The sequence below is a fragment of the Aricia agestis genome, chromosome 15, assembly GCF_905147365.1.
Source record: "Aricia agestis chromosome 15, ilAriAges1.1, whole genome shotgun sequence".
NCBI classification, from domain to species: Eukaryota; Metazoa; Arthropoda; class Insecta; order Lepidoptera; family Lycaenidae; genus Aricia; species Aricia agestis.
The window spans coordinates 303,089-327,287 of NC_056420.1; the positions used below are offsets into that span (position 1 = coordinate 303,089).

Consider the following 24,199-nt stretch of genomic DNA (forward strand, 5'->3'; position numbering starts at 1 on the left):
TTTACGACACCTTCATTTTAAAAAGCTGTGCTGAAATCCGTTGGAGGATTCATGACAATCCATTTTGTTGCCGGCCGCGGCCGCCCCTCGCCGTTCTCGTGGTACGTGACGGGAAACCAGAGTCGACGGACTTATCGACGTATAAATATCGCACCGAAGAGATTTATTCATAGACAAAGAATATACTATATTGTATTGACTATTGTCTACTAGATGTTTCTCGCAACTTTTGACTTGTATAATGTAAAGAGTATTTATTTTTACAGTTACATAGTTCATAAGTACTTCTAAGCTAATTTACAATAATGTAATCAACTCAATAGGCTATAATTGTCCGTTCTAGAGGTACATAGGCAGAGCAAAAAAAATATTAACTGAAGCGAAGAACCCTATATAGTATATACTTTCCTTCGGTTTGAAAAATTTAACTTCACCGTACTAAACTATTATCAGAAATATTACAATATTATGGGATCAATAAAAAAAACTCCGGTTTTTTCAATACCAACAAACAAGCCAAACCTCTAATATTTAAAGGAATATTGTAGTAATATTAACCTAGATTTCTAGTATTAGTATAACTATTAACTTAATGCTTGTGCTAGATCTGTAATTTCTAGACGCCATCGTCACCTGGTTTCCTTCCGTTTCGTCACTAAGCTCTCTGTCAATCAGCTCGAGTAATGCACGATTCATGAAGAAAAATTTATTCGAATCTGTGAACAATTACGTACCCATTGAAATTGAAGTTTTCTAGTTTTCTTATAATTTCATTTGTGTTGTTTGATTTGTAATAATCACTGAAGGAATTATTATGTCCTTAAATTTAAAAAAGGCACATTGATAGCTACTTATTTTAATTAAATTGAAGTTTAACTTTTTTATTTATTTCGGTTTATTACTTATAGGCCAATGATTTTTTCATAATAGAATATCATAGTTAAAGGCACAGTTTAAGTATTAATTTCATTGACATTTAACTCGCACTCAAACTTTTCAGAACTTATTATACACGTCTGTACGTTTAAAATTGCCTAAAAAGATAATATTATGACCATACAAAAAAGTTTTTATGTTATTATTTTGGCACATAATTATTATATGTTTAAAGGGTTATACGTACTCTTTGTGTAAGATGAATAATTAATGAGACTGACTACAGTCGAGACTCCGCAGTCCGCTGTCCATCCGCCTATTTTTATGCTGTATCTCAATATGACTGGACAATAATTATTGTTCAATACTTCAAAGTTCAAACAGAATAAAAAACGATATTTAAGAGGTTGTCTACGCTCATTCTCTCCGGGTTTTACATTATTAGTAAAACTTTTTATATTCAAACAAAAAGACTTAATCAGTATTGTCATTGTATTCCCGGGGAGAGTGGGCACCATTCATCCCGCGCCTGTTGATCGCCCTTCACTTCTTCCCTCGCCGTACGAAAATTAACCTTACGTGGTGGCTTTAGAGGTTAGGTCAGGGGCAAAATAACTCAGAAAGGGCTGTATCTCGCGAATTGAATTTTCAATCTCGGAGAAGATTGAGATTTATTTCTTTGAACAGAGACGTCAAGGACAACGCTGTCTTTGAGCTGTCTCACAACACAAGGTTTATTGTCCAACTTCTACAGAACTTTCGATGATAATGGTGAACGTCGTTTTTAGGCAAAGGGTAAAAGTGAGACTTTGTCTGTCTATCTCGTACCTGTGAGGCCGTTTCTGCTAAACCATCTCAGATGAAATAATACTGTCTCAACGTAACAAAACTATAAAATTTTAATCTCATAAATAATATCAAATCAACGTTAAACTTTTAATACTTAATCGTTTGGCTTTAAATAGCAGATTATACGAATACGAAAAAAATTGAAACTGTAAATGTAAATAAAACTGAGTAATAATTTGTTGAGTCAATATCGAGCTAAAAAAAGATATTTCATCTTTATTGAATAATAGATGCCCCGCGCGGCTTCGCCTGCGTAAATTAAGAATTTTACAGAAATCGTACATTTTCTCATAAAAAATATTTCCCCCGTTTTTCCCACATTTTCCTGAGTTTCTTCGGTCGTATTAGTCTTAGCGTGATAATATAATATAGCCTATAGTCTTACTCGATAAATGATCCATCTAACACTGAAATAAGTTTTTAAATCGGACCTGTAGTTCCTGAGATTGACGCGTTCAAGCAAAACATACTCTTCAGGTTTATAATATAAGGTAAGTATAGATTTTTTTTAATTATCGCTTGACAAACTCGAGTCTCGATCTAAAAGACTATGAAATGGTATAATATGGTAGTGATGATGATGATGATGATGAATGTAATTTGCATAGTAGCATATGCTTTCTGTTCTTAAAACAACGCCGAAACTCCCAAACTTGTATCTATAAAGAATCAGGAGTTCTCTCAGCACCTTCCGAACCACGGTATACCAGGTATATCTCGGTGCAAAATCTTACTTGTTGGTAGCATATGCTTAGAATACTTCTCACGAAACCGAAGTCACCACATGTTTCCCTATAAGTTTTGAGGAGTTCCCTCGATTACTTATGGATCCTTCATCAGATCACCACTTTTGTGAATATAATACCAAATTGGGATGATACCATATATACCAAAAGAAAAATTTTGAAAATCGGTTAACAAACGGCGGAGTAATCGTTGAATATAAGAAAACGAACATAACACCTCCCCCATTTTGAAAGTCGGTTAAAATTGTAGCCTATGTGTTATTCTGATGTTTAAGCTATATTATTGTAAAGTTTCATTAAAATCCGTTCAGTAGTTTTTGCGTGAAAGAGTAACAAACATCCATACATCCATACATCCATACATCCACACATCCACACATCCAAACAAACTTTCGCCTTTATAATATTAAGTAGGAAGTGTTCCATATAATAAAAATTCAAAATATAATAATATGCATAGTATAAAAGTTATATATATATATATATATATATATATATATATATATATATATATATATATATATATATATATATATATATATATATATATATATATATATATATATATATATATATATATATATATATATATATATATATATATATTTTTTTTATGAAATAAGGGGGCAAACGAGCAAACGGGTCACCTGATAGAAAGCAACTTCCGTCGCCCATGGACACTCGCAGCATCAGAAGAGCTGCAGGTGCGTTGCCGGCCTTTTAAGAGGGAATAGGTTAATAGGTAAGGGGAGGGTAGGGATGGGCAGGGAAGGGAATAGGGGAGGGTAGGGAAGGGAATAGGGTAGGGGATTGGGCCTCCGGTAAACTCACTCACTCGGCGAAACACAGCGCAAGCGCTGTTTCACGCCGGTTTTCTGTGAGGACGTGGTATTTCTCCGGTCGAGCCGGCCCATTCGTGCCGAAGCATGGCTCTCCCACGTCGAATTTACTACTTTTTCCGTTTTATGGTTTCCCGTAACGTAAGTTTTTCAGGTACTTAGCAATGAACCAGAGTCCAGACTGACGTGGTGTAAAGAGTCCATAGATATATTTTTATTTCATGCAAAGTAACACTCAATGGTAAACAAGATAATTTGATCGTCCAGTTTGAATTGCAAATACAATCGTAAACGACTGTAATTAACACCACCGAGTTATATCGTGTTATCTACATCGTGCGGGACGAGTACGATCAGATAACGTACCTCATTGGGATGCGACACACATACATACTAATTACCGCCCGCGCCGCCGCCGCGGTCTTTCATCATGGGAATGTACATTTTATTCAACTTGTTGAACCTAATCAGGGAAATTGGTATTTTATGACTAACGTTTACTAGTTGATCGGAGATTTGAGTTTAGTGGGTGGAAGTATTGTAATTTGTAAATGATCTTGTTAGAAGTCGATTAAAGGTTTTTTTTTTTATGAAATAAGGGGGCAAACGAGCAAATGCGTTGCCGGCCTTTTAAAAGGGAACAGGAAAATATGGGAGGGTAGGAATGAGAAGGGAAGGGAACAGGGGAGGGTAGGAAGGGAATAGGGTAGGGGATTGGGCCTCCGGTAAACTCACTCACTCGGCGAAACACAGCGCAAGCGCTGTTTCACGCCGGTTTTCTGTGAGAGCGTGGTATTTCTCCGGTCTAGCCGGCCCATTCGTGCCGAAGCATGGCTCTCCCACGCATTTTTTTTTTTGTAAATCAAACATAGTCTTGTGTAGTAACCAATCGATCGAAACGAACCAGTCGAAACGATCTATCGCAATGGAGTGTCTGGCGGTCGCCCTAAAGCTTAAAACCACCAAAAAGTCATGTGGGTAAGGTCGAGAGTCGAGACTTCTAAGCGTGAAAGATACCAACTGTCTTACGCCAGTTCTTTGGCCGGGTTAGTTCCCGAACCGGTGGCAGGCATCGTAGTTTCTTCGTTCTTTCTACGACTTTCAAAAAGGGTATCATGATACCCTTTTTGAATAAAAATATATTTTATTTTATTTATTTAACTAAAAACACAACTTTCTTGGTGTATTCGAATAAAAATAAACCCGAAAGCATTTAACAGTATCGAGAGTAGAAAACTTATTTTGAGCTCTCGCATCCGATTCGGCGAAGTTGACAAACTAAACCCTCCAGTTAAAACAACGGCGGTGAAGTCATAAGGAACTATACTTTCCGGCGCAAGACAAATGGAAACAACACAACTTTCCGACCCCTGCCACCTTCGGCGAATAAGTTTGCTGAAAAAACATTTAACTTGACACTTTAGGGCCTTATAAGATGATTTCGTTGATTTTGTTATCGAAATAATAATAAAAAAGAAATAGTGATTATCACGTAAGCCACGACTTAAGCCAAATCTCATGCGTCTAACAAAAGCATCTAGGCTGGGTATCCAGTTGTTGGGTCTTTATATAAGTTATGTATATCATATTATAGTAGAGAAGTTGTGATATGACGCAGATATAGCCTAAACTATGGAAATACTTATACAACTTTTTATCGAGCGAGCTATGAAATTGCGGACAACAGACCTTGTTGTTGTCAAAATTTGATAGCTGTTTAAAAGAAGTAAAAAAGTGAGGTGAATCTTATCTTATATCTTTAAACGAGCAATTCTTGTCTATATTTATATAACTGGAATCTCGGAATCGGCTCCAACGATTTTCATGAAATTTAGTATATAGGGGGGCGATAAATCGATCTAGCTAGGAATCATTTTTAGAAAATGTCATTTAATTCGTGTTTTATCGAATACCGAGCAAAGCTCGGTCTAATAGCTAGTAGATAAATTGATTGAGATATTACGACAAAAACATAAAAGAATTAAGTAGATTTTTGTTACAGTCTAAGCGTCGTGCGTTGAGAATTGAGATAAGAAAATAATTGGAAGAGACAATAGTTAAAGAAGCGAAAAACAAACCTTGACTTTTCATTACTTCTCACTTAAAAAAATGCCGGCTTAAGTCACTTCGTAACTTCGGTAACTACTTGCGAAGTTCGCTCATGGGTTATTAGGGATCGGAATTATAGATGGGTCTCGCGCGGGTGTCTGCGGCGGGGGGTCATGCGGGGGTTGGGGGGTCATACAGGGGGGGTCAGGGGGGCGATCAAACCGGAGTTACGAGCCGGTCGGTACCGGTTTTTACGGCGGCCGGCGCCTGCCCCGGATTGTTTTACAAGCTGCACTCCGACCATAATTTCATTATAATACTAAGTTTGCGTGAGATGGTCCAATATTAAAATGAGATTAAATTTGGGTTACGAGATTATTGGACACCCTGATTCTACTATTTTGCAACAGCAGCTTCGTTTCTCGTTTGAACTGGAACGAACTGTAACCAGCCCCCCTAGCCAACGAGATATCTCGTAGATATCTCACTCTCGAGCGTAGTGATATTGTCGATATCAATATATATCTCTTTTTCGCTAACATGCATACGTCGAGACTCGAGAGAAAAATTCTCTTTCGTATATAGTTCGTTAGTATACAGACAAAAATAGCACATATAAAAAAAAACAAAATTATCTCTAATTTTGACGACAGACGTACGAGAAAAAATGTATGTCATGTTAGGGTCAATAGAGATGAAGAGATAAACCAGTTAACATCGAGAAAACGTGTAGAGTGAGATATCTCGTTGGCGTATGCTAGCACGGCAGTAGTATTTCCGGACCAATGCGACCTGTAACGCTTCGAGAAGAGCGTATTCCCTTTTAAAAGGCTGGCAACGCATCTGTAACACTTCTGATGTTTCGAGTGTCCATGGGTGACGGTACTTGCTTTCCATCAGGTGACCCGTTTGCTCGTTTGGAGGCAAACGAGCATTATTTTATATATATTAAAAAAAATGTCATGATGTATGTTCCCAATGCACTCTTTCACCAAGTCAACCAATTGTGATGAAATTTTGCATTTTATGTGTAATTTGGTCCAACTTAAGATATAGGATGGTTTTTATTTCGATTAATTGTCCTAATCTTATATATAAAATTGTCGTGTCACAATGTTAGTTACCGTACTCCTCCGAAACGGCTTTACTGATTTTTACCAAAAATATGCACATTCATAAGGTCTGAGAATTGGCTACTGTGTGCTTTTTATATTGATAAGTGCATATTTTGTTGAATAAATAATAGTAGATTATTACAACTCGAGACTGACGGCGACCATTGTTTGTGTGACGGTATAGCGATGGACGTTGCCGTGGTGCCATACTTATTTTTTAGTCACTTCAATATAATAATATGGGCGAAATACTTTATATATGGCAAAACAAAGTTGCCGGGACAGCTAGTAATTTATAATAATTAACAATAAAACAAATTATGGCAGATCATTTTAGTAATGGCAAATGGCGATTTTGCTGTCGAATGGATTTTTATATATTTATTCATTACCATGGATACAAAGTCCTTAATCAGTCGTATACAATATCGAATTGAAACTCTTTTCAGTGTTGCCAGCAACCAATATTTTTTTTATTATTTCACTTTATTCGTAGCGAAGCACGTACCGGGCCGCTAGTTTTTCTATATATGATACTAAACATTCATAGATTTCTGCAATGTAACGCCATTTTAACAAACCCCTTACTATATATTATCCATAGTAACACGAAGTATTTTTCATTCAGTAAGAACACAGTGACAGTATACAGGAAGCTCTCAATTTTAGGTAGAGTTTAGGTATTGGAGGTAGCACTTATTTTCGGCTTCATTGGACACCGAAGCATATTAATGTTGGGTCGCCGTAAATAATACAAAAGTGTTCAATTAGGGGAACATCGGCCGCGGTTATATTACGTACGCCGTGATACTCAAGAGCAATTAATTGCTATGCAAAATGTAGGTTTTTTCTCATTCTTAGTAGCTTTTTACTTGCATTATATATTTTTATTAATAAAACAGAACATGCCCTATTGTAATTCATTCGAAATCTGCTCACTTCGTAAAAAAATAATCGTAATGTACTTTATGAACTGGACTGGACGGATCGGGCTGAAATTTGGCATGCAGGTAGATGTTATGACGTAGGCATCCGCTAAGAAAGGATTTTGATAAATTCCAACCCCAAGGGGTTCAAATAGGGGATGAAAGTTTGTATATAATAATACTTCTTAACGCGAGCGAAGCCGTGGGCAAAAGCTCGTTAAATATATTTTGCAGGTTTGAAATTTCGACATTGAAGGAATGTAAATAATTACTCCTTAACATATACTGGATTGTTTAGATTTAAATTTTCAGCTGCTGATCAACTAAATACACTATCAGATAAAGGGAAAAAGTAGTCGTCAACACTATTGCTATCGATAGGTACCTAATAGCTCCGGCAGCTTTTCGTTACAATTCAAAAGCGCGTTTTTGTGAATTGCTTTATTAAATCAGAGTTCGGCGCCCGGCCGTTTTGTTCCGCGTCGTGTTATTAATGACCCTCTGATACACCTTCATCGTGGCAGGGGTTCCGCCATTGACAGGAAATGGATGTGTCACACGGTCATATTATGACGATGTCAACGACAGAGCTGGACGTGCTTACACAAAAATGTGTTAACACATTGTTCTAGTACGTCTGCAGTTGTTGAGGTCAATTACGCAATGGTTATAGTTTTTAATCTAGTCCAGATGGAACTTCATCGATATTGTACTATCAAAAATTTACTTAATTAGATGGCGGACCTACGAAATTTGGCCGCATAATGTCATACCCAGCAGACAATAATCACATTTTTTTTATGAAATAAGGGGGCAAACGAGCAAACGGATCGCCTGATGGAAAGAAATACCGTCGCCCATGGACACTCGCAACATCAGCAGAGCTGCAGGTGCGTTGCCGGCCTTTTAAGAGGGAATACGCCCTTTTCTTGAAGGTTTGCAGGTCGTATAGGTCCGGAAATACTGCCGGTGACAGTCTGTTCCAGAGTTTTACAGTGCGCGGCAGAAAGTTACACGAGAAACGCACGGTGGGAGACTGCTTTGATTTAAAATAACTCGACCAAATAACCTTAGTCCGGCATATCAATTTCCCTTGTGGTATATAATATGTATTGTGTACACGCTTCTGTAACGGGTTGAATGGTCTTCAAATATCCTCAATACAATAATTATCAGAAAGTTTCTCTTTACGTAGACGAACGTAATAAGCCCATAATTAAAGCTCTATTTTCCTAGGATTGCCCAACTAAAATGAAGTAAACAGATTCAATGTCAGCGAATCTTAACCTTTAGTTGCTGGGAATTACATGGGTCGTCGATCTTACCCGTGATTTCAGTCATCTGTGGACTGGGTGCCGTAAGTACTGTCAGAGAAATTGATTCACAGGTAGTCGACAGACCTAGGATGACTATTTTTGTAGGTTTATCTTAGGCCCAGCTGACGAGCTAACATTGAATTGACATAGCACGACTAAAAGAAAAATACAGCAAAAAATTATGAATTTATGAACCCTTTAGTATTATTATTACTGTCGGGCCATCATAGCATGAAAATCACCAGTGCGCTCGGGCCTTTACAAGCAGCTCATCCTTCATATTGATTAAAAATCATAATCATGATAATAAAACATAAAATGAAGCCTTGCAAAAATACTTTCAATTAAGGATAATTTCATCATCAGCATTTGACGGTCATATATCGGGTCTGCCAGTGATCGGGCGATATAATTTGCAATTTATCGTTAAACCCCTTCGACCTCAAAAATGGCCCCTCATTTTAAAATTTATAGCCATCGTTTGAGAAATTTCAGCCTAGGTAGAATTAAATAATAATAAAAATACAAAAGAAAATAATATGTTAACAATTTAATTATATATAATTATTATATACTACTAATTAATCAATATTATTGCAAACACGCTTGCTTAAAATATGTAAATTATAAAATTATAATTGAAATCCTTTGAAATCTAAAATAAAATTCAGCGAAAATTTACTTTTACAGTTATTGTAAAAGTAAATTTTCGCTGAATTTTAAATGAAAAATTTTAATTAAATAGCTTTAATCTTCAGTAACAAACCATAATTTGAATAACAATTATACTATAGTCTACTATATTTATGTAAGCCAGTCGAGTCCTCAAATTCTGCGTGGAACGATAAAGTTTTATACTTATGTACGAGAGCCTTTGAAACTCTAGAGTTAGTTCAGACCGACCGCAAGAATTAGATCCTGTAGTTTACATCGGAATTATAAAGTTTTATATCGAGACGGAAGTTTTGCAACAAAAGGTTGCCATGTAATAAGGCACTCTGTCCTTTGATGGGAAAATATATTACGATCGTGTAAAGTGGCATACTCGACTATTACTTTGTACATACAGTAGATACAGTCGCATTCATGGTGGCAAACGTGATTGGCTAACGTAAAGAGGCTTCAAGTTTAATTTAAGGGCCACAAAATTATTTTATCGATAAAAATTTATTAATACATCAGAAGTAATTAGATGGTTGTGTCTATAGTGTCTATAGACCGTTTAAATTATTTTCATTAAGATGTAAATAAAACTTTAATATTCTACTAAATACAGTGGGCTAAAATGTGCAATCTCTTTACGTGGTTAATCGTGACATTTCAATTGGCAGTATTATACAAAACTTTGTTTAAATTAAGATCTAAATGCCTCACGTTTGCCCTCGTGGGGCGAGAGGGGAGAGACACTTCCGCTTTTTAACGTCCTCGTGGAGGAAAAATTATCCGTATGAGTTCATTTGAAGAGGAAAATTAGGACGCGACGAGATAATTTTTGATAACAGGCTTTTGAGTATTTCAGTATAAACAAAAATAGGTTTTAACATAACTTTATAAATGTGTCATGTATTGGACTGTAATAACAGTTATCGCTCTTTGTTACTTTTACTAAGTTAATTCAAAATAAGTACATTTATGTTTATTCTTGTTTTATTATATACTTAGCAAATATAATACATTGTATTTGCTAAGTATAAAAATAGTAATTTATAAAAAAATATTAAATGCTCGAAAACAATTTTAAATTCACTCATTTAAATATCTCTGATCTAATCACTTTTAGTCTACATCTTAAAATACAACATCATTCCGCCTATATTAATGTTAATTAGACGTAACATAAAAATATTATTTTATTATTAGCATTAATTCATAAATGTATGTACTCGTAATTGTGGACTTTTGTGAAGTTCGTTATGAAAGTGTATCAGTGGGATGTAACGACTACATTACTTGATGTTGTCTCACCAAACACGGCGGGCGAAGCCGCCTCCTCCTCCTCCTCCCGAGTCACGACCAAAACGCCCGAGATATTCTTACATATTTTATACAAACACGATACTTTTCTACTTTAGTAGAAAAGTACAGTATATAGTATACAATTTATAATTAATGTAATAACATAAATTATAAATTGTATTCCAAAATATATTTTTAAAATCACTATTCTCACTCGTAGACACGCAACGAGATCGTAGACATCGTACGTAGACGTGCTACGTCCACGTACGTAACGTGGACGTAGCACGTCTACGATCTTGTAGAACGTCTACGATCTGTGGCACGTCTATGATCTTGTAGAACGTCTACGATCTCGTAGCACGTCTACGATCTCGTAGCACATCTACAATCTCGTAGCACGTCTACGATATCTTAATACGTCTACGATCTCGTAGTACGTCTACGATCTCGTAGCACGTGTACGATCTCGTAGTACGTCTACAATCTCGTAGTACGTCTACGATCTCGTAGTACGTCTACGATCTCGTAGTACGTCTACGATCTCGTAGTACGTCTACGATCTCGTAGTACGTCTACGATCTCGTAGTACGTCTACGATCTCGTAGTACGTCTACGATCTCGTAGTACGTCTACGATCTCGTAGCACGTCTACGATCTCGTAGCATAATCGTGACGTGCTACGAGAACGTAGAGATTCTATGAGATATAATATGCAATGCCACCTAAAATAGTTTCGGCTAACTACTCGTATTTCGACAGATGATAATAATAATTATTTATTGTTCATGTAAAAAAGGAAATAAAATTTACTGTTATATAAAACCGAAAAGTGTTGTGAAACAAATGTTACATTTTTAAATTATATTTTTAAAGGCCAAATAATGTTACATGTTTTTTAATGTAGTTACAGCAGCTAGATATATTTTTAAGTTACTTGCGTTATCAGTGTATAATCATGTCGCGTTGTATCTATAGGTTAACTATCATTTTAACGTGTTACGATGGCGTCAAATTGTCACCACATTGAGGATGATCAAAACAAACATATTCATGTGCACACCGCGCCGGCTCGGTAAGGTCAGTGACCGTTATATTTGCTTTAAAATCGCAGAGAGTCATCAATTCAAAACATTTTTCATAATTGACCAAATGCAAGAAATCGTATAGTAAAGTACTTTTGTAGTGGGAAACAATAAGTTATTTTTTTGCTCACGCGCAAAGTTTCGTATAGAAAACTTTGCAATCCAATGTTTTTTTTGCACTAGCTATATAGGTATGTGACATTAACGACAGACCTCGTCGAAACTGCCTCGTCAAGCTGGTATTATAGTTGGGCAAACAACGGAACTAGATACACACCCAAATCCCGATACAGGACAAACACCGGCCGAAAATATCGCAGGAGGCGCGGGCAGCGCAAACACACAGCGGGACCGATAACGGCTAATGTGCGGATTATACACCTGATGGGAGGCGCTGACTCGCGAACCCCGCTAGGGACAGTCCCCCTTATTAACTATATAATGATCGTAATTAAATACTTAACATTATTACGAAAAACAAGTTTTATGAAAGGGTTTGACCACTTAAATTGGAGCTAAAATGCCTTATATTGCGTCGTCGCTTCGAATTTTTACGTAAACATTTTGCGATATTGTGCTACATTGGTTATAGCTTCAAATTTTGCCTAATACTGTCCTTCCCGAAAGAAATCGTACATTACAGGACTCAAAGTACATAAGTCCAAATTTCATCTTTATCAATTCAGCGGAATAAAGCTTATGAGTGATGACTTAATATAATTATAGGTATTAGCACTAATAGGTATAGACAGGATTTTAATTTATAATATAAGTATTATTATTATTAACCTGAAGCGGCACAAATATGAGAACCTCAGCGGAGATCTCATATTTGAACAGTTTGGGGTAGAAACGCGCATGGGGTCCGGGGGCACATAAGCTTTTTAGACAGATATCTAAAAAGCTTATTGAAGCCACCCGAGACCCCAGAGCCGGGAGCTACCTGGCACAGCGGATAGCAATTGCCATCCAACGTGGCAATGCTGTCAGTTTGCTGGGCACTCTGCCGGATGGGGACGACTTGGGCAAGTTTTTCTTTTTGTAGCTTGATACTTTAAGTTTGTATATATTGGTATATTTTAGATTGTACTTTTTAGTGTTTAGATTGTCCGCTGTATATGTTAATGTGCTTATTATATATTTACCCTTAATATTTTAATGATATGAAATAAATTACCAATAAGTATTATACACTTATAATTGTATAGACTATAGATGTATTATACAACAAACAGTTGACCCAATAGCAAGCACATACTCGTAATGTAGCGACGTCATCTACTGAAGCGTCCGTGTTTCTGTTTGTGGAAGTTCCCCTCACGTCACTTATTCCGAACTTCTGTACGTGCGCCATGACTATTTGTCTTGCTTTACCGACTGTATGAAAATATATAATGTAGGTTAGAATTATATATATTTTTTTATGAAATAAGGGGGCAAACGAGCAAACGGGTCACCTGATGGAAAGCAACTTCCCTCGCCCATGGACACTCGCAGTGCGTTCGCAGTGCGTTGCCGGCCTTTTAAGAGGAAATAGGGTAATAGGGGAGGGTAGGGAAGGGAAGGGAATAGGGGAGGGTAGGAAAGGGAATAGGGTAGGGGATTGGGCCTCCGGTAAACTCACTCACTCGGCGAAACACAGCGCAAGCGCTGTTTCATGCCGGTTTTCTGTGAGAACGTGGTATTTATCCGGTCGAGCCGGCCTATTCGTGCCGAAGCATGGCTCTCCCACGTATATATAGACCAAAATACAATAAAAAAGCTTTACCAAATTAATGTGCCATTATATTTATTTATTTTAAATGCCGTTTTGAATTGTTAGCTGGCGGAAGGCTATACCTTCCGCTAACTGAGCTTTACTTCAATGCAAAATTTTGATCGTCGTTTTTCATACGCTAGTATCGAATCATGTTCTATGATCAAATAATTGTGCAGTAATCCGAGTGAAGTGAAGTGTGTTTTTACGCAAAAAGTATTTAATATAAATAAAAGTGCATCCCACTGGTTTACAAGAGGCAATATTACGGTGGGGCCACACTACAGCACGGTCATACAAATGTTTCGGTTTGTCGTTCCGGCTCATTGGCGCGGAAAAACTAAAACGTTTTTGTCGATTTCGTTCCACTCGCCGGGAAATAACATTTTTTGGTTAAAATCTAAAATGCAATGAAACTAAAGCTGGAGATATTACGCTAGGGTATGCAGGTGCATTGTGTTCGTTGAAATATTATGTAAATAGCGAGGAAATAACCAAAATTTTCTTCCTAAACACTGATACCACACAACTCACAAGATAAATATAACTTCATGATGTACATTGCACATTCATACTGACTTTATAAATGCATGAGTGTGTCTTATATGTTTACACCACTACACCTGAAAATCTGAATATAAATACAGTCCCAGGAAAGTGATAGGACAGTTTTTTACAGAAAAATTTAACGAATACAGTACGAACGCAGTATCGTGCAACATCTAATAATTAATTACGTAGATGGCAATATTAAGGCCAGGTAGTCCTTAAAATTAGCAGATCGGTGTCTGTCAGTACGATTATTGACGTAAAGGACATTAACCTTTTAATCCCCAAGCGGCCGGATCCGGCCGCCACAGATTATACTGCAGCCATTCCGTCTACACCCAAGCGGCCGGATGTGGCCGCGCTCTTTCGTTCGATTGAATTACGTATTTCGTTGACTTAGAGACTACTTTTGTATGAAGAAGTTTGGTTAGTTATGATCTACGATAAATTTGCCACATTCTGCATGCAAAATATTATACAATCTGTGGTCGACGAATATTTGTCAGTCATTTGAAAATCGTGAATTTTTCGTGTGTGTTCTGCCATGTTGTGTTGTTTGTTTGATATTATTGATGGATTTAACGAATGTAAGTAGTAAAATAGTTTAATTTATTAATTATAATTTATAAATAGTTTTAGATAATCATTTGAAAGAAATACTTACATCGTAATAACTTCTAGTTTACACGAGAAAATTTGGTTGTTATTTATGTGATTTGAACGCGATTTGTTTAATATTTTTGTAAATAATTGACGTTAAAAGCGTATATTATCGTGTACAAAACGTTTTAGATCCTAGTAATAGTATATAATGGTATCGTTTTAGTAAAATAATCAAGATAAAAATTACCTATTTATAACGGCTTTTTGCCGGCCGCAGCCATTTTGAACTTTATTTGTATTGCACTAAGGACGAAGTTTGCTTGTGTATAATACCAAAACCGGTTTTTATTACTCTTATCTCTTATCTGTTTATTGATAACAAGTTAAGTTATTTCAAAGAATTGTTTACATAAACAGTTTGTATAGCTCTGTGTTATTGAGATTATAATAATGTATTAATATATTTGTTGCGAAATAGTTAGAAACATAGATTTCAAAGTTTACAGTGATGAGACAAATATCACATCTGACTGTAAAGGCGTTAAATGAAAAAGGTATTCCTATAGAACGATTTGTATTCAATAACCAAGATAATTAGGAACTTGACAAAATATATTTTTGGAAAGAGAGAGTGAGTTCACACGCGGCGCTCTGGCTGGCACAAGTACCAGCCAGAGCGCGGAAACGAAAAGGTCAATGTCAAAATGCGAGACACAGATGATGGCGCCTACGCCGGGCGGAAGCGCGGTGTTGCCACTTCACATATTATTTTAACTTAAGTTTGCTGCTACTTCACATGCTGGCCCCGTTGGAAGCGAAGATTCCAAAACAGGTAGCGGGCAGAGTCGGTTGTAGGCGCGCCGTAGAGTCCCCGAGGTCGTCTGGATGTCTGCTACTCGCGCGATGCCATCTGAGCCAGGGTAGAGGTGGATCACACGTCCAAGCAGCCAGCGGTTCGGAGGCAATCGATCGTCCTTGACCAACACCATCTCGCCTAGATGAAGTTGACTGTGGTCACCTTTCCATTTTTGGCGGCATTGCAGCTCAGCAAAGTATTCTTTGTAGAATCGTTTCCAGAAGTGGCCCTTTAATGTGCTTATTCTTTCATATCTAGTCTGTAGGTGTAATGGCCTCTGATCATCTATTTGCTCTGGAATATTGGTCATTGTTCTTCCGATCAGGAAATGGGACGGTGTAAGTGGGATTAGGTCAGTGGGATCGGAAGAAAGAGGAGTTATGGGCCTAGAATTGAGTATGCCTTCTATCCCTACTAATAAAGTATACATTTCTTCGTATGTTAAATTGGTAAGTGTTAAAACTCTTTTTAGATGATGCTTAATCGACTTTACTGCTGCTTCTGCTAAGCCGTTAAAGTGTGGTGAATACGCGGGAGAAAATTTAAAATTAATCGCTAACTCTGATGCCGAGACACCTATCTCCTCACCACTCGCCTTCAAGAACCTAGCCAGATCCCTGCTAGCCGCAGTAAAATTGGTTCCGTTATCGGAATAGATACTGATGGGCTTTCCCCTACGAGCAACGAATCTCTGCAGCGCTGCGAGGAAGCCATCTTTTGACAAGTCTGTCACCAGCTCAACGTGTACAGCCTTTACCGCCAGACAAACAAAAACGCAAATCCACGATTTAATCAATTTGCACCCTCTACCTTTCTTGTCAGCAATCAAGATTGGGCCTGCGTAATCGACTGCTACATTTAAGAACGGATACGTCATAGAAAGACGTTCCTTTGGCAAGTTACCCATGACAGGTTGGATTGATCTACCTGCGAAACGACAGCACTTAATACAATCATGAACTGTTTTTCTTGCTAGATTACGACCTGCGATTGGCCAGTATTTTTGACGAATAGTGGATAATAAATGCTGTGGTCCCGCATGCATAGTGAGTATGTGATAGTGTTGGAAGATTAATTTCGTAAAATGGTGTGAAGCATGAAGTATGATAGGGTGCTTGGTATCGTAACAATATTCCGAATTTGATAGTCGTCCTCCGACGCGTATCAGACCGTCATTATGCATAAACGGTCGCATATTCTGTAAACAATTTTTTGCAGGTAAGTTATTATTTTTTGATAAAGTGGAATATTCTTTAGGAAATATTTCCATTTGTGCTAATTTACATAATGTTTGATTAGAGGACACAAGTTCCTTGACTGTTAGATGTCCAGTGTATTTATTGTGTGAGTGACGGCAGTTATATATGAAGCGCTGAATATATGCCATGACTCTCTGTAGTTTGCAAAAATTTGAAAACCTTTCTATCCAATTTCCCATCTCACTAGAGACGCTGGAAGTTACTTGAGATGACAGTGCGACATCGCAAGGAATGGACGAAGCTAAATTTCTTTTATTTACCTCAGGTAGTAATTCTTCCTTTATTTTTACAGGATTCTCTGGCCATGTTGACTCGTCGTATTTAAGGAAAGACGGGCCGGACCACCACCTCTGCTCGTGCAGAAGCTGAGTGGCATCGAGGCCTCTACACCCTATATCGGCTGGATTGAGAGCTGTAGGCACGTAACGCCATGACAAAGGATCAGAACATTCAGCTATCTCGTCCACTCTGTTCCTAATATAAGCCTTAAGCCTTGAAGACTCTGTTTTAATCCAACTAATAACAATGGTAGAGTCACACCAGAATACCACCCGGTCAATGACCCTGTACAAACTGAGCGCCTTATTCACCTTTTTTGTAAGTCGTGCCGACAGTAGAGCTCCACAGAGCTCTAACCGAGGAATAGTAGTCTTTCGAGCTGACTGAACTCTACTCTTAGCGGCAGCTAAATGAACAGAGAATGTCTGATCACTAGAGAGTGTGCGAACATATATGCATGCACTGTACGCTTGACCAGATGCATCACAAAATGAATGAAGTTCAATTTTTGCCGAATTCCCTAACATACGTCTAGGTATTTTAAAATTGTTTAAGTCTGGCAACGCTTTAAGAAATTTTGACCATTCTAATTGAATTTCTGGAGGTAGTGGGTCCTCCCAGCCTATTTTACACTCCCAGACCTTTTTTAAAATAAGTTTTGCCTGTAATATATATGGATTTATAAGCCCCAAAGGGTCGAAAATCTGAGCTAGCGTGGACAAGATTGTCCGCTTCGTCGGCATGGACTGACTATGTGAAATGTCAGACGTTGTGAAATACAATTGATCATCATCACATGCCCAACGCAAGCCTAAAGCCTTTGTACTATTATCATGAAATTGGATTGATTCGTTCGCTCCAATTGCACCTTGAATTATATTTAAAATTTGCGGGCTATTAGACCGCCATTTCCTTAGTTTAAATTTTGCGGATTCTAATTCTTTTATTACACCCTTTGCTATATCTACCGTCTGACTTATAGAGTCAGCACCCGAAATGTAGTCATCTATATAAAAATCATTCGCAATGGCTTTGCTAACTTGAGGGTCATTGCACTCCTCAGCAAGCTTTCGTAAGCACCTTGTGGCTAAGAAGGGAGCCGATGCTGTGCCATATGTGACAGTATTCAAGGTATATTTTGTTATTGGGTCGTTCGTGTTAAAACGCCATAATATATGTTGCAGATGACGCTGCGAAGGACAAATTAATATTTGCCTATACATTTTTTCAATGTCCCCACAAAGAACATACTTATGCAATCTAAATCGGATTAGAATCGAGAATAAATCATCTTGGACAGTCGCCCCTACCATTTGTAAATCATTTAAGGATTTCCCATTTGATGTGGGATTTGAAGCGTTGAATACAACTCTTAGTTTTGTACTAGTGCTCTCCTCATTGCACACAGCATGATGAGGCATGAAATATTGTGTGGGCCTAGTAATATCGTGACCTACCTCACTCATGTGACCCATGTCATAGTATTCTTTAATAAAGGTTTTGTACCTGTCCTGTAAAATCGGCTGTCGCGCCATCTTTCGTTCTACTGCTAAGAACTGAGCCCTAGCAGAAATGTATGAGTCACCCAGTGTATCTGGATCCTCTTTAAAAGGTATTTTTACCACAAACCTGCCCTCACTATCTCGCCTTGTATTGGCAACAAAATCTTGTTCGCACTGTTTCTGTTCAGGAGTTAAACTCTCAGGTCTATTAATTGTTTCAGACTCGAAAAATTTAGACATCTCAAAGTGGAGTTGATTCTCACACAAATGATGGCAGTGGACGGTGAAGTGCTTAGGGATACCTTGATAACTCGGTACAGAACCTGAGACCAACCATCCCAGCTTCGTATCGCTAAGTGTGGGCTTGTGCTTACCCAAAGAAATGTTGTTGTTCAATAAAACATTCCAGAATATATCAGCACCTAGCAGCATTTCGATTTTTTCAGGGGTGTGGAACATCGGGTCAGCTAAATTCAATTCAGAGGGGATTTGGAATGATGAGACATCAATTATCATAGTAGGTAAGTTTTGAGTTATGTGAGGGACTATAAAACAACTGACATTCGCATTGTATGGATACATGCGTGAAGCAATATTTATTTCACAACGTTTAGTTATACGTGAAGACTGATAATTTAATCCTTCTACCGACGCAGCAGTAGAATAAAATGGCAATTGCAATTTAGTGCATAAGCTTTCTGTTATGAAGCTTGCCGTGCTTCCATTGTCAAGCAAAGCCCGCACATGGTGTTCCTTCCCATACTTGTCTTTAACCTTTAGCAGAACCGTCGAAAGCAAAACAACTTTACCTCCTGTATTCGACAGCGTTATGTCACTATGAGACGAGACAGATGCGGGGGGTGCGAGCGACGATGCAGGGGCAGCGAGCTGTGGTGCAGCCGCTGCGAGGACTACGCTGGACGAGGTACTTGCAGCTGAATCCAAAGTAGAACTTGGCTGCTGTCCATGTAATAACGAGTTATGTCGTTGCGAGCAAATACGACATGGCCCTAATTTGCAATCCCTTTCTTTATGTCCTGAACGCAAACAATTTATGCATAAATCTAATTGTTTAGCCTTTTGAATTCGCATAGGAGTGGAAAATGATTTAAATTTAAAACATTTATAAATTGAGTGCTTGTTTTTACATACTGGACAAGCAAACCTACTAGTACTAGTATTAGCGTTGCTCTGCTGCAGAGAGGTAATAAACGTTTTATGTTGTTTAGGTTTGAGGTTTGTCTCACCCATAGCCTCCAGCATGTCCGCACGAGATTTCAAAAATTCATAAAAATCTTTAAGGGTCGGAAGAACTTTCATTTTGTTTCTCTCTTCCTCCCATTCCCTATTTGTGCTAGGGTCCAATTTAGCAGCTACAAAATGAATAATGAGTATGTCCCACTGATCTGTAGGCAGCTTCAGGGTATTCAGAGCCCTGAGATTTCGATTAGTACTATCAATTATGCCCCGCAAAGCCTGGGCTGATTCCTTGTAAATTGGTTGCATATTAAACAAATTAGTGATGTGACTGTTAACTAACACTCGATCATTATTAAACCTATCACACAGCAAGTCCCAAGCAACTTCATAGTTTTCCGAGGAAAATTCAAGAGAACGTATAACTAAAGCCGCTGTATCCTTTAATGCAGCCCTCAAATAATGAAACTTATTGATATTTGGTATTGTGTTATTGTTGTGTATAAGAGAGGTAAATGTGTCATGAAACTCAAGCCAATCTTGATACTGACCAGAAAATGTAGGCAACTTAATAGTGGGTAATTTCAGACCTGTTGGTGCGGCAAGTACTGTACCCGTCTCGCTGCCCGTAGTGTTGCTCGTAGCATTAGCCTCTGCATGGCGGCCGCTCAGCTCGCGTGCAGTTGCCAATGTTTCGAAATAAGTGAGTTCGAACTCCTCCCGCTCCGTGAACTGATGCTCTGGAATTTGGGAGATAATTTCGATTTCAGATTGGATGAGATCAAATTCTGTGTACAATTCCTCTATTTTAGATAATCTCAAATTTAACTCACAAATCTTTACAGCTGAAAGAGATGACTCTAATGTTTCTAAATATTTTTTAAAATGTGTTAATTTTTGTTTACAAATACCTCGCTTCCTGATAAGTTTCCTTTCATTTTCCTCCACAGTGAGCTTACTAGAATCCTCACATGAAACTGACATATTTGGAACCAATAATAATGCAGCCAACAAAAATCAAAACAATACTTAAATGCGAGTGATGACGATGACCGATGTTGATGAGGTGCCCGCGATGTAGCAGCAAGATATGAACACGAAGCTTGTAGACTTGTTGCAGTCTCACTCCGCACAAAGGTGCAGTCTCGCACGTATGCCACACAACTGGAATTAGCAGTTACCCAATGTATAATATTTGTTACAGCAATTGACATGCAAACTTTATACTGCAGCCGCTGTCTCGACAAATAAATGCAATTAATGCAATATTTATAATAAAATTAGATTGAGCTTACAAATACTCAATGATTTTAATGAAACAATATTGAAATTTGTGCTAAACCACTCAATAATAATTAAGTAACCTACTTTGTATTATGGAAAGGTATTTTGTATTGTTTACCCTTTAAATTAGAATGTAGAACCAATATGTGCCTAGTGCATAAACTAGGCACAAAATATGCAACGTGTTTATCAGTATTTAAATCCAAAACTGAACCAATCTAGTACTCAGTTCTAGGTGTTAGGATTGGAATATGTATATGGAATGGATAAGTGAATGAACATCGGAATAAATGGAACAAACTGACCAAATTAACTGCGTGATGGGCCTCCGCCGCTTGTTGCCACGCGGTGTATCAGTGTCCTGGTGCCTCCGAGTCGTATGTTGTAGATGTGCGCCTGCACAGCGTGGTGGGCCTCCGCCGCTTGTTGCCACGCGGTGTGTCAGCGTCCCGGTGCCTCCGAGTCGTGCGTTGTGGATGTGGATATGCGCCTGCACAGCGTGGTGGGCCTCCGCCGCTTGTTGCCACGCGGTGTCTCAGCGTCCCGGTGCCTCCGAGTCGTGCGTTGTGGATGTGGATATGCGCCTGCACAGCGTGGTGGGCCTCCGCCGCTTGTTGCCACGCGGTGTCTCAGCGTCCCGGTGCCTCCGAGTCGTGCGTTGTGGATGTGGATATGCGCCTGCACAGCGTGGTGGGCCTCCGCCGCTTGTTGCCACGCGGTGTCTCAGCGTCCCGGTGCACCTCTTTTCTTCACGCCACTTTATTCCATTTAGCTGGACTGGTGCGGTTGTGATCGTCGGCAACGTGATGGGCCTCCGCCGCTTATTGCCCGTCGCCTCCACGCCCTCGAAGTAGATAGTGGAATTTGAACAAAATGGCGTGCTTGCTTCCGCCACGCCGCGCCTTCGTGTATAACTCGCGTGTGAAACCTTGTAAAGGCGTTAAATGAAAAAGGTATTCCTATAGAACGATTTGTATTCAATAACCAAGATAATTAGGAACTTGACAAAATATATTTTTGGAAAGAGAGAGTGAGTTCACACGCGGCGCTCTGGCTGGCACAAGTACCAGCCAGAGCGCGGAAACGAAAAGGTCAATGTCAAAATGCGAGACACAGATGATGGCGCCTACGCCGGGCGGAAGCGCGGTGTTGCCACTTCACATATTATTTTAACTTAAGTTTGCTGCTACTTCACACTGACTAAATACTATATTATGATGGCTTGATAGATAGAAAATTTAACATATATTATAATATTTTTCACTCAAACATAAAATATGGATTAGATGTAAGGTTATTACATTATTTGTACAAAGAGGGTAGGCCGGGTGCCATTTTTTTTTTGCAAACCACGTACCCTACATTTTTGCAAAGATTTTGGCACTTACTGAAGGGTTAAAATAACATTCACATCAGCGCGCCTTGTACAGGGGCGGCTACGACTCTCGCCCTTTTTGTAAAAAAATCATATCATTATCGTTGAAAATTACAATTAAAATGTTCAAATTTGAAGTGTATTTTTATGGTGAAATTCTAGATCCATTACAGAATTACCATGCCATTTTTCAATATTCTGTTCGGTTATTTTGTAACTTTGTTCCTTTTTGAGTTCACATCAGTTTTGGTGTTAGAGAATTCCACATAATTTCTTCAAATTGAAAGCTTAAAAATCAGTCTTTTCCCAGAATCAGCGAACTGGCCTCGCCTTAAATCCATTTCACTTTCTCAACATTTTTTCTTCCACACTTCAACGTCTATATTGACTTCACTTTATTTAACAGTCTATTGGAATTCTAACCACTACTTAAACAAAATCAATGTCTCAGTCAGCCCAAAAAGCGGACAAACTCCGCCAAGCCGCAGACCGCGAAGGAGCAAGTGAGACAACAACTGAACTTATAATTTAGCTCTAATCTTTGTGGATTTTATTACTGTTGTAGTTAATTTTACTACTATTATAGAACTAAACAAAAATAATATGAAATTGAACCTTACGTATCGTTAACTAGCTGTTGCCCGCGACTTCGCTTAATATTTCATTTTTTTATTTAAATTAAACTATATATTTTATGCCAAGTTTTAAAGTTTATTTAGCCCCCCAATTACACAACTTTACCCATAAATTATTTATCATTGATAGGTTTAAGGTTATGTCACTGCATAGAAAAGAAATAACAATCGAAAAAAAATCGAAACTTGACTGTAAGATGATACCACCTTTTATAGAAAGACTTTTGAGCAAGCAATGAATTTTTGGAACTAACTTAATTTGAACAAATTTACGCATTTTTACCCCCTTACAACCCTTTTTCCAGTAAAAAAGTAGCCTATGTCCTTTCTCAGGCTTTAGACTATCTGTATACAAAATTTTATTACAATCGGTTCGGTAGTTTTGGCGTAAAAGCGAGACAGACAGACAGAGATACTTTCGCATTTATAATATTAGTTTCTTAATCGAATAGTGAATAAGTGACATTTAAATTAGTTTTTCGAACTCGCCATTGGTGAATTTACATTTTATTTCTTAACTTAGACTCTAGAGTACTCTAGACCCTATCGCAGTCGGCTCAAAATCTTTTCAAATGGAAGCATTTTCTCCTATATTAGAACATAAGGCCCGATAAGTCTACCAATATATTTATGTTATACCGGCCTAGCTGTTGGCTGGCGGCCAGCGTGACGTCGTGTGACGTCACTGACACTCGTGTCCCGTCCCGGCGCGGCGTGTCGATTTCACGTTGCTGTTTTATCTGCTGGCTTTGCTTTGCTTTTACTGTACTCCGCCTAGTTTGTAGCGCGTCACCAGGTTAGCAGGCGCAGCTGTGTATTCGTAACTTTATAGAAAGAAAAATAAAAATAATATACAGATTGTAACAAAATAGAGTGTTAATACTTTGTGTGTTGAGTGTGTGTGAGTCCACTGTGAAAGTAGCAGCGTTGAAAGAGTAACTTATTTTAATTTTTGTATCGGAAAATTCATGACGCTGCGCGCTGGGGCTCTTTCAGCGCTACCACTTTCATAGTAAACTATCTAACTAGGGACACATACACACCCTAATGTATTATGACTTAGTTTTATTCCACGCTGTATAAATTGCACCAACATTTTGTTACCAAGTGCTTCTTTTTAAAATTGCTCAACATTGAAGGTCATAGA

At 38.1% G+C, this 24,199-nt stretch overlaps 2 protein-coding genes across 2 annotated transcripts; both read right to left on the minus strand.

Moving 5' to 3' along the window:
• Nucleotides 1–15,304: 15,304 nt before the first annotated feature.
• On the minus strand, nucleotides 15,305–16,598 carry LOC121734266. Its single transcript, XM_042124758.1, has one exon. The coding sequence runs from the start codon at nucleotides 16,564–16,566 to the stop codon at nucleotides 15,436–15,438; it is 1,131 nt and encodes a 376-aa protein (XP_041980692.1). The 5' UTR covers nucleotides 16,567–16,598; the 3' UTR covers nucleotides 15,305–15,435.
• A 1,520-nt stretch (nucleotides 16,599–18,118) lies between these two features.
• On the minus strand, nucleotides 18,119–20,825 carry LOC121734415. The gene is made up of 2 exons (XM_042125026.1): nucleotides 18,566–20,825; nucleotides 18,119–18,164 (listed from the first exon to the last, which is right to left on the minus strand). Exons 1-2 carry the CDS (start codon nucleotides 20,740–20,742, stop codon nucleotides 18,119–18,121), a joined length of 2,223 nt encoding a protein of 740 aa, XP_041980960.1. The 5' UTR covers nucleotides 20,743–20,825.
• Between the last annotated feature and the right edge of the window lie 3,374 nt (nucleotides 20,826–24,199).

Coding starts and splice junctions, on each gene's coding strand:
- LOC121734266 (XM_042124758.1), bottom strand. CDS start 16,566: ATGCATGCGGGACCACAGCATTTATTATCCACTATTCGTCAAAAATAC.
- LOC121734415 (XM_042125026.1), bottom strand. CDS start 20,742: ATGTCAGTTTCATGTGAGGATTCTAGTAAGCTCACTGTGGAGGAAAAT. Junction 18,165..18,565: donor CAGCCGATTTTACAGGACAG/GTACAAAACCTT, acceptor CATATGGCACAG/CATCGGCTCCCTTCTTAGCC.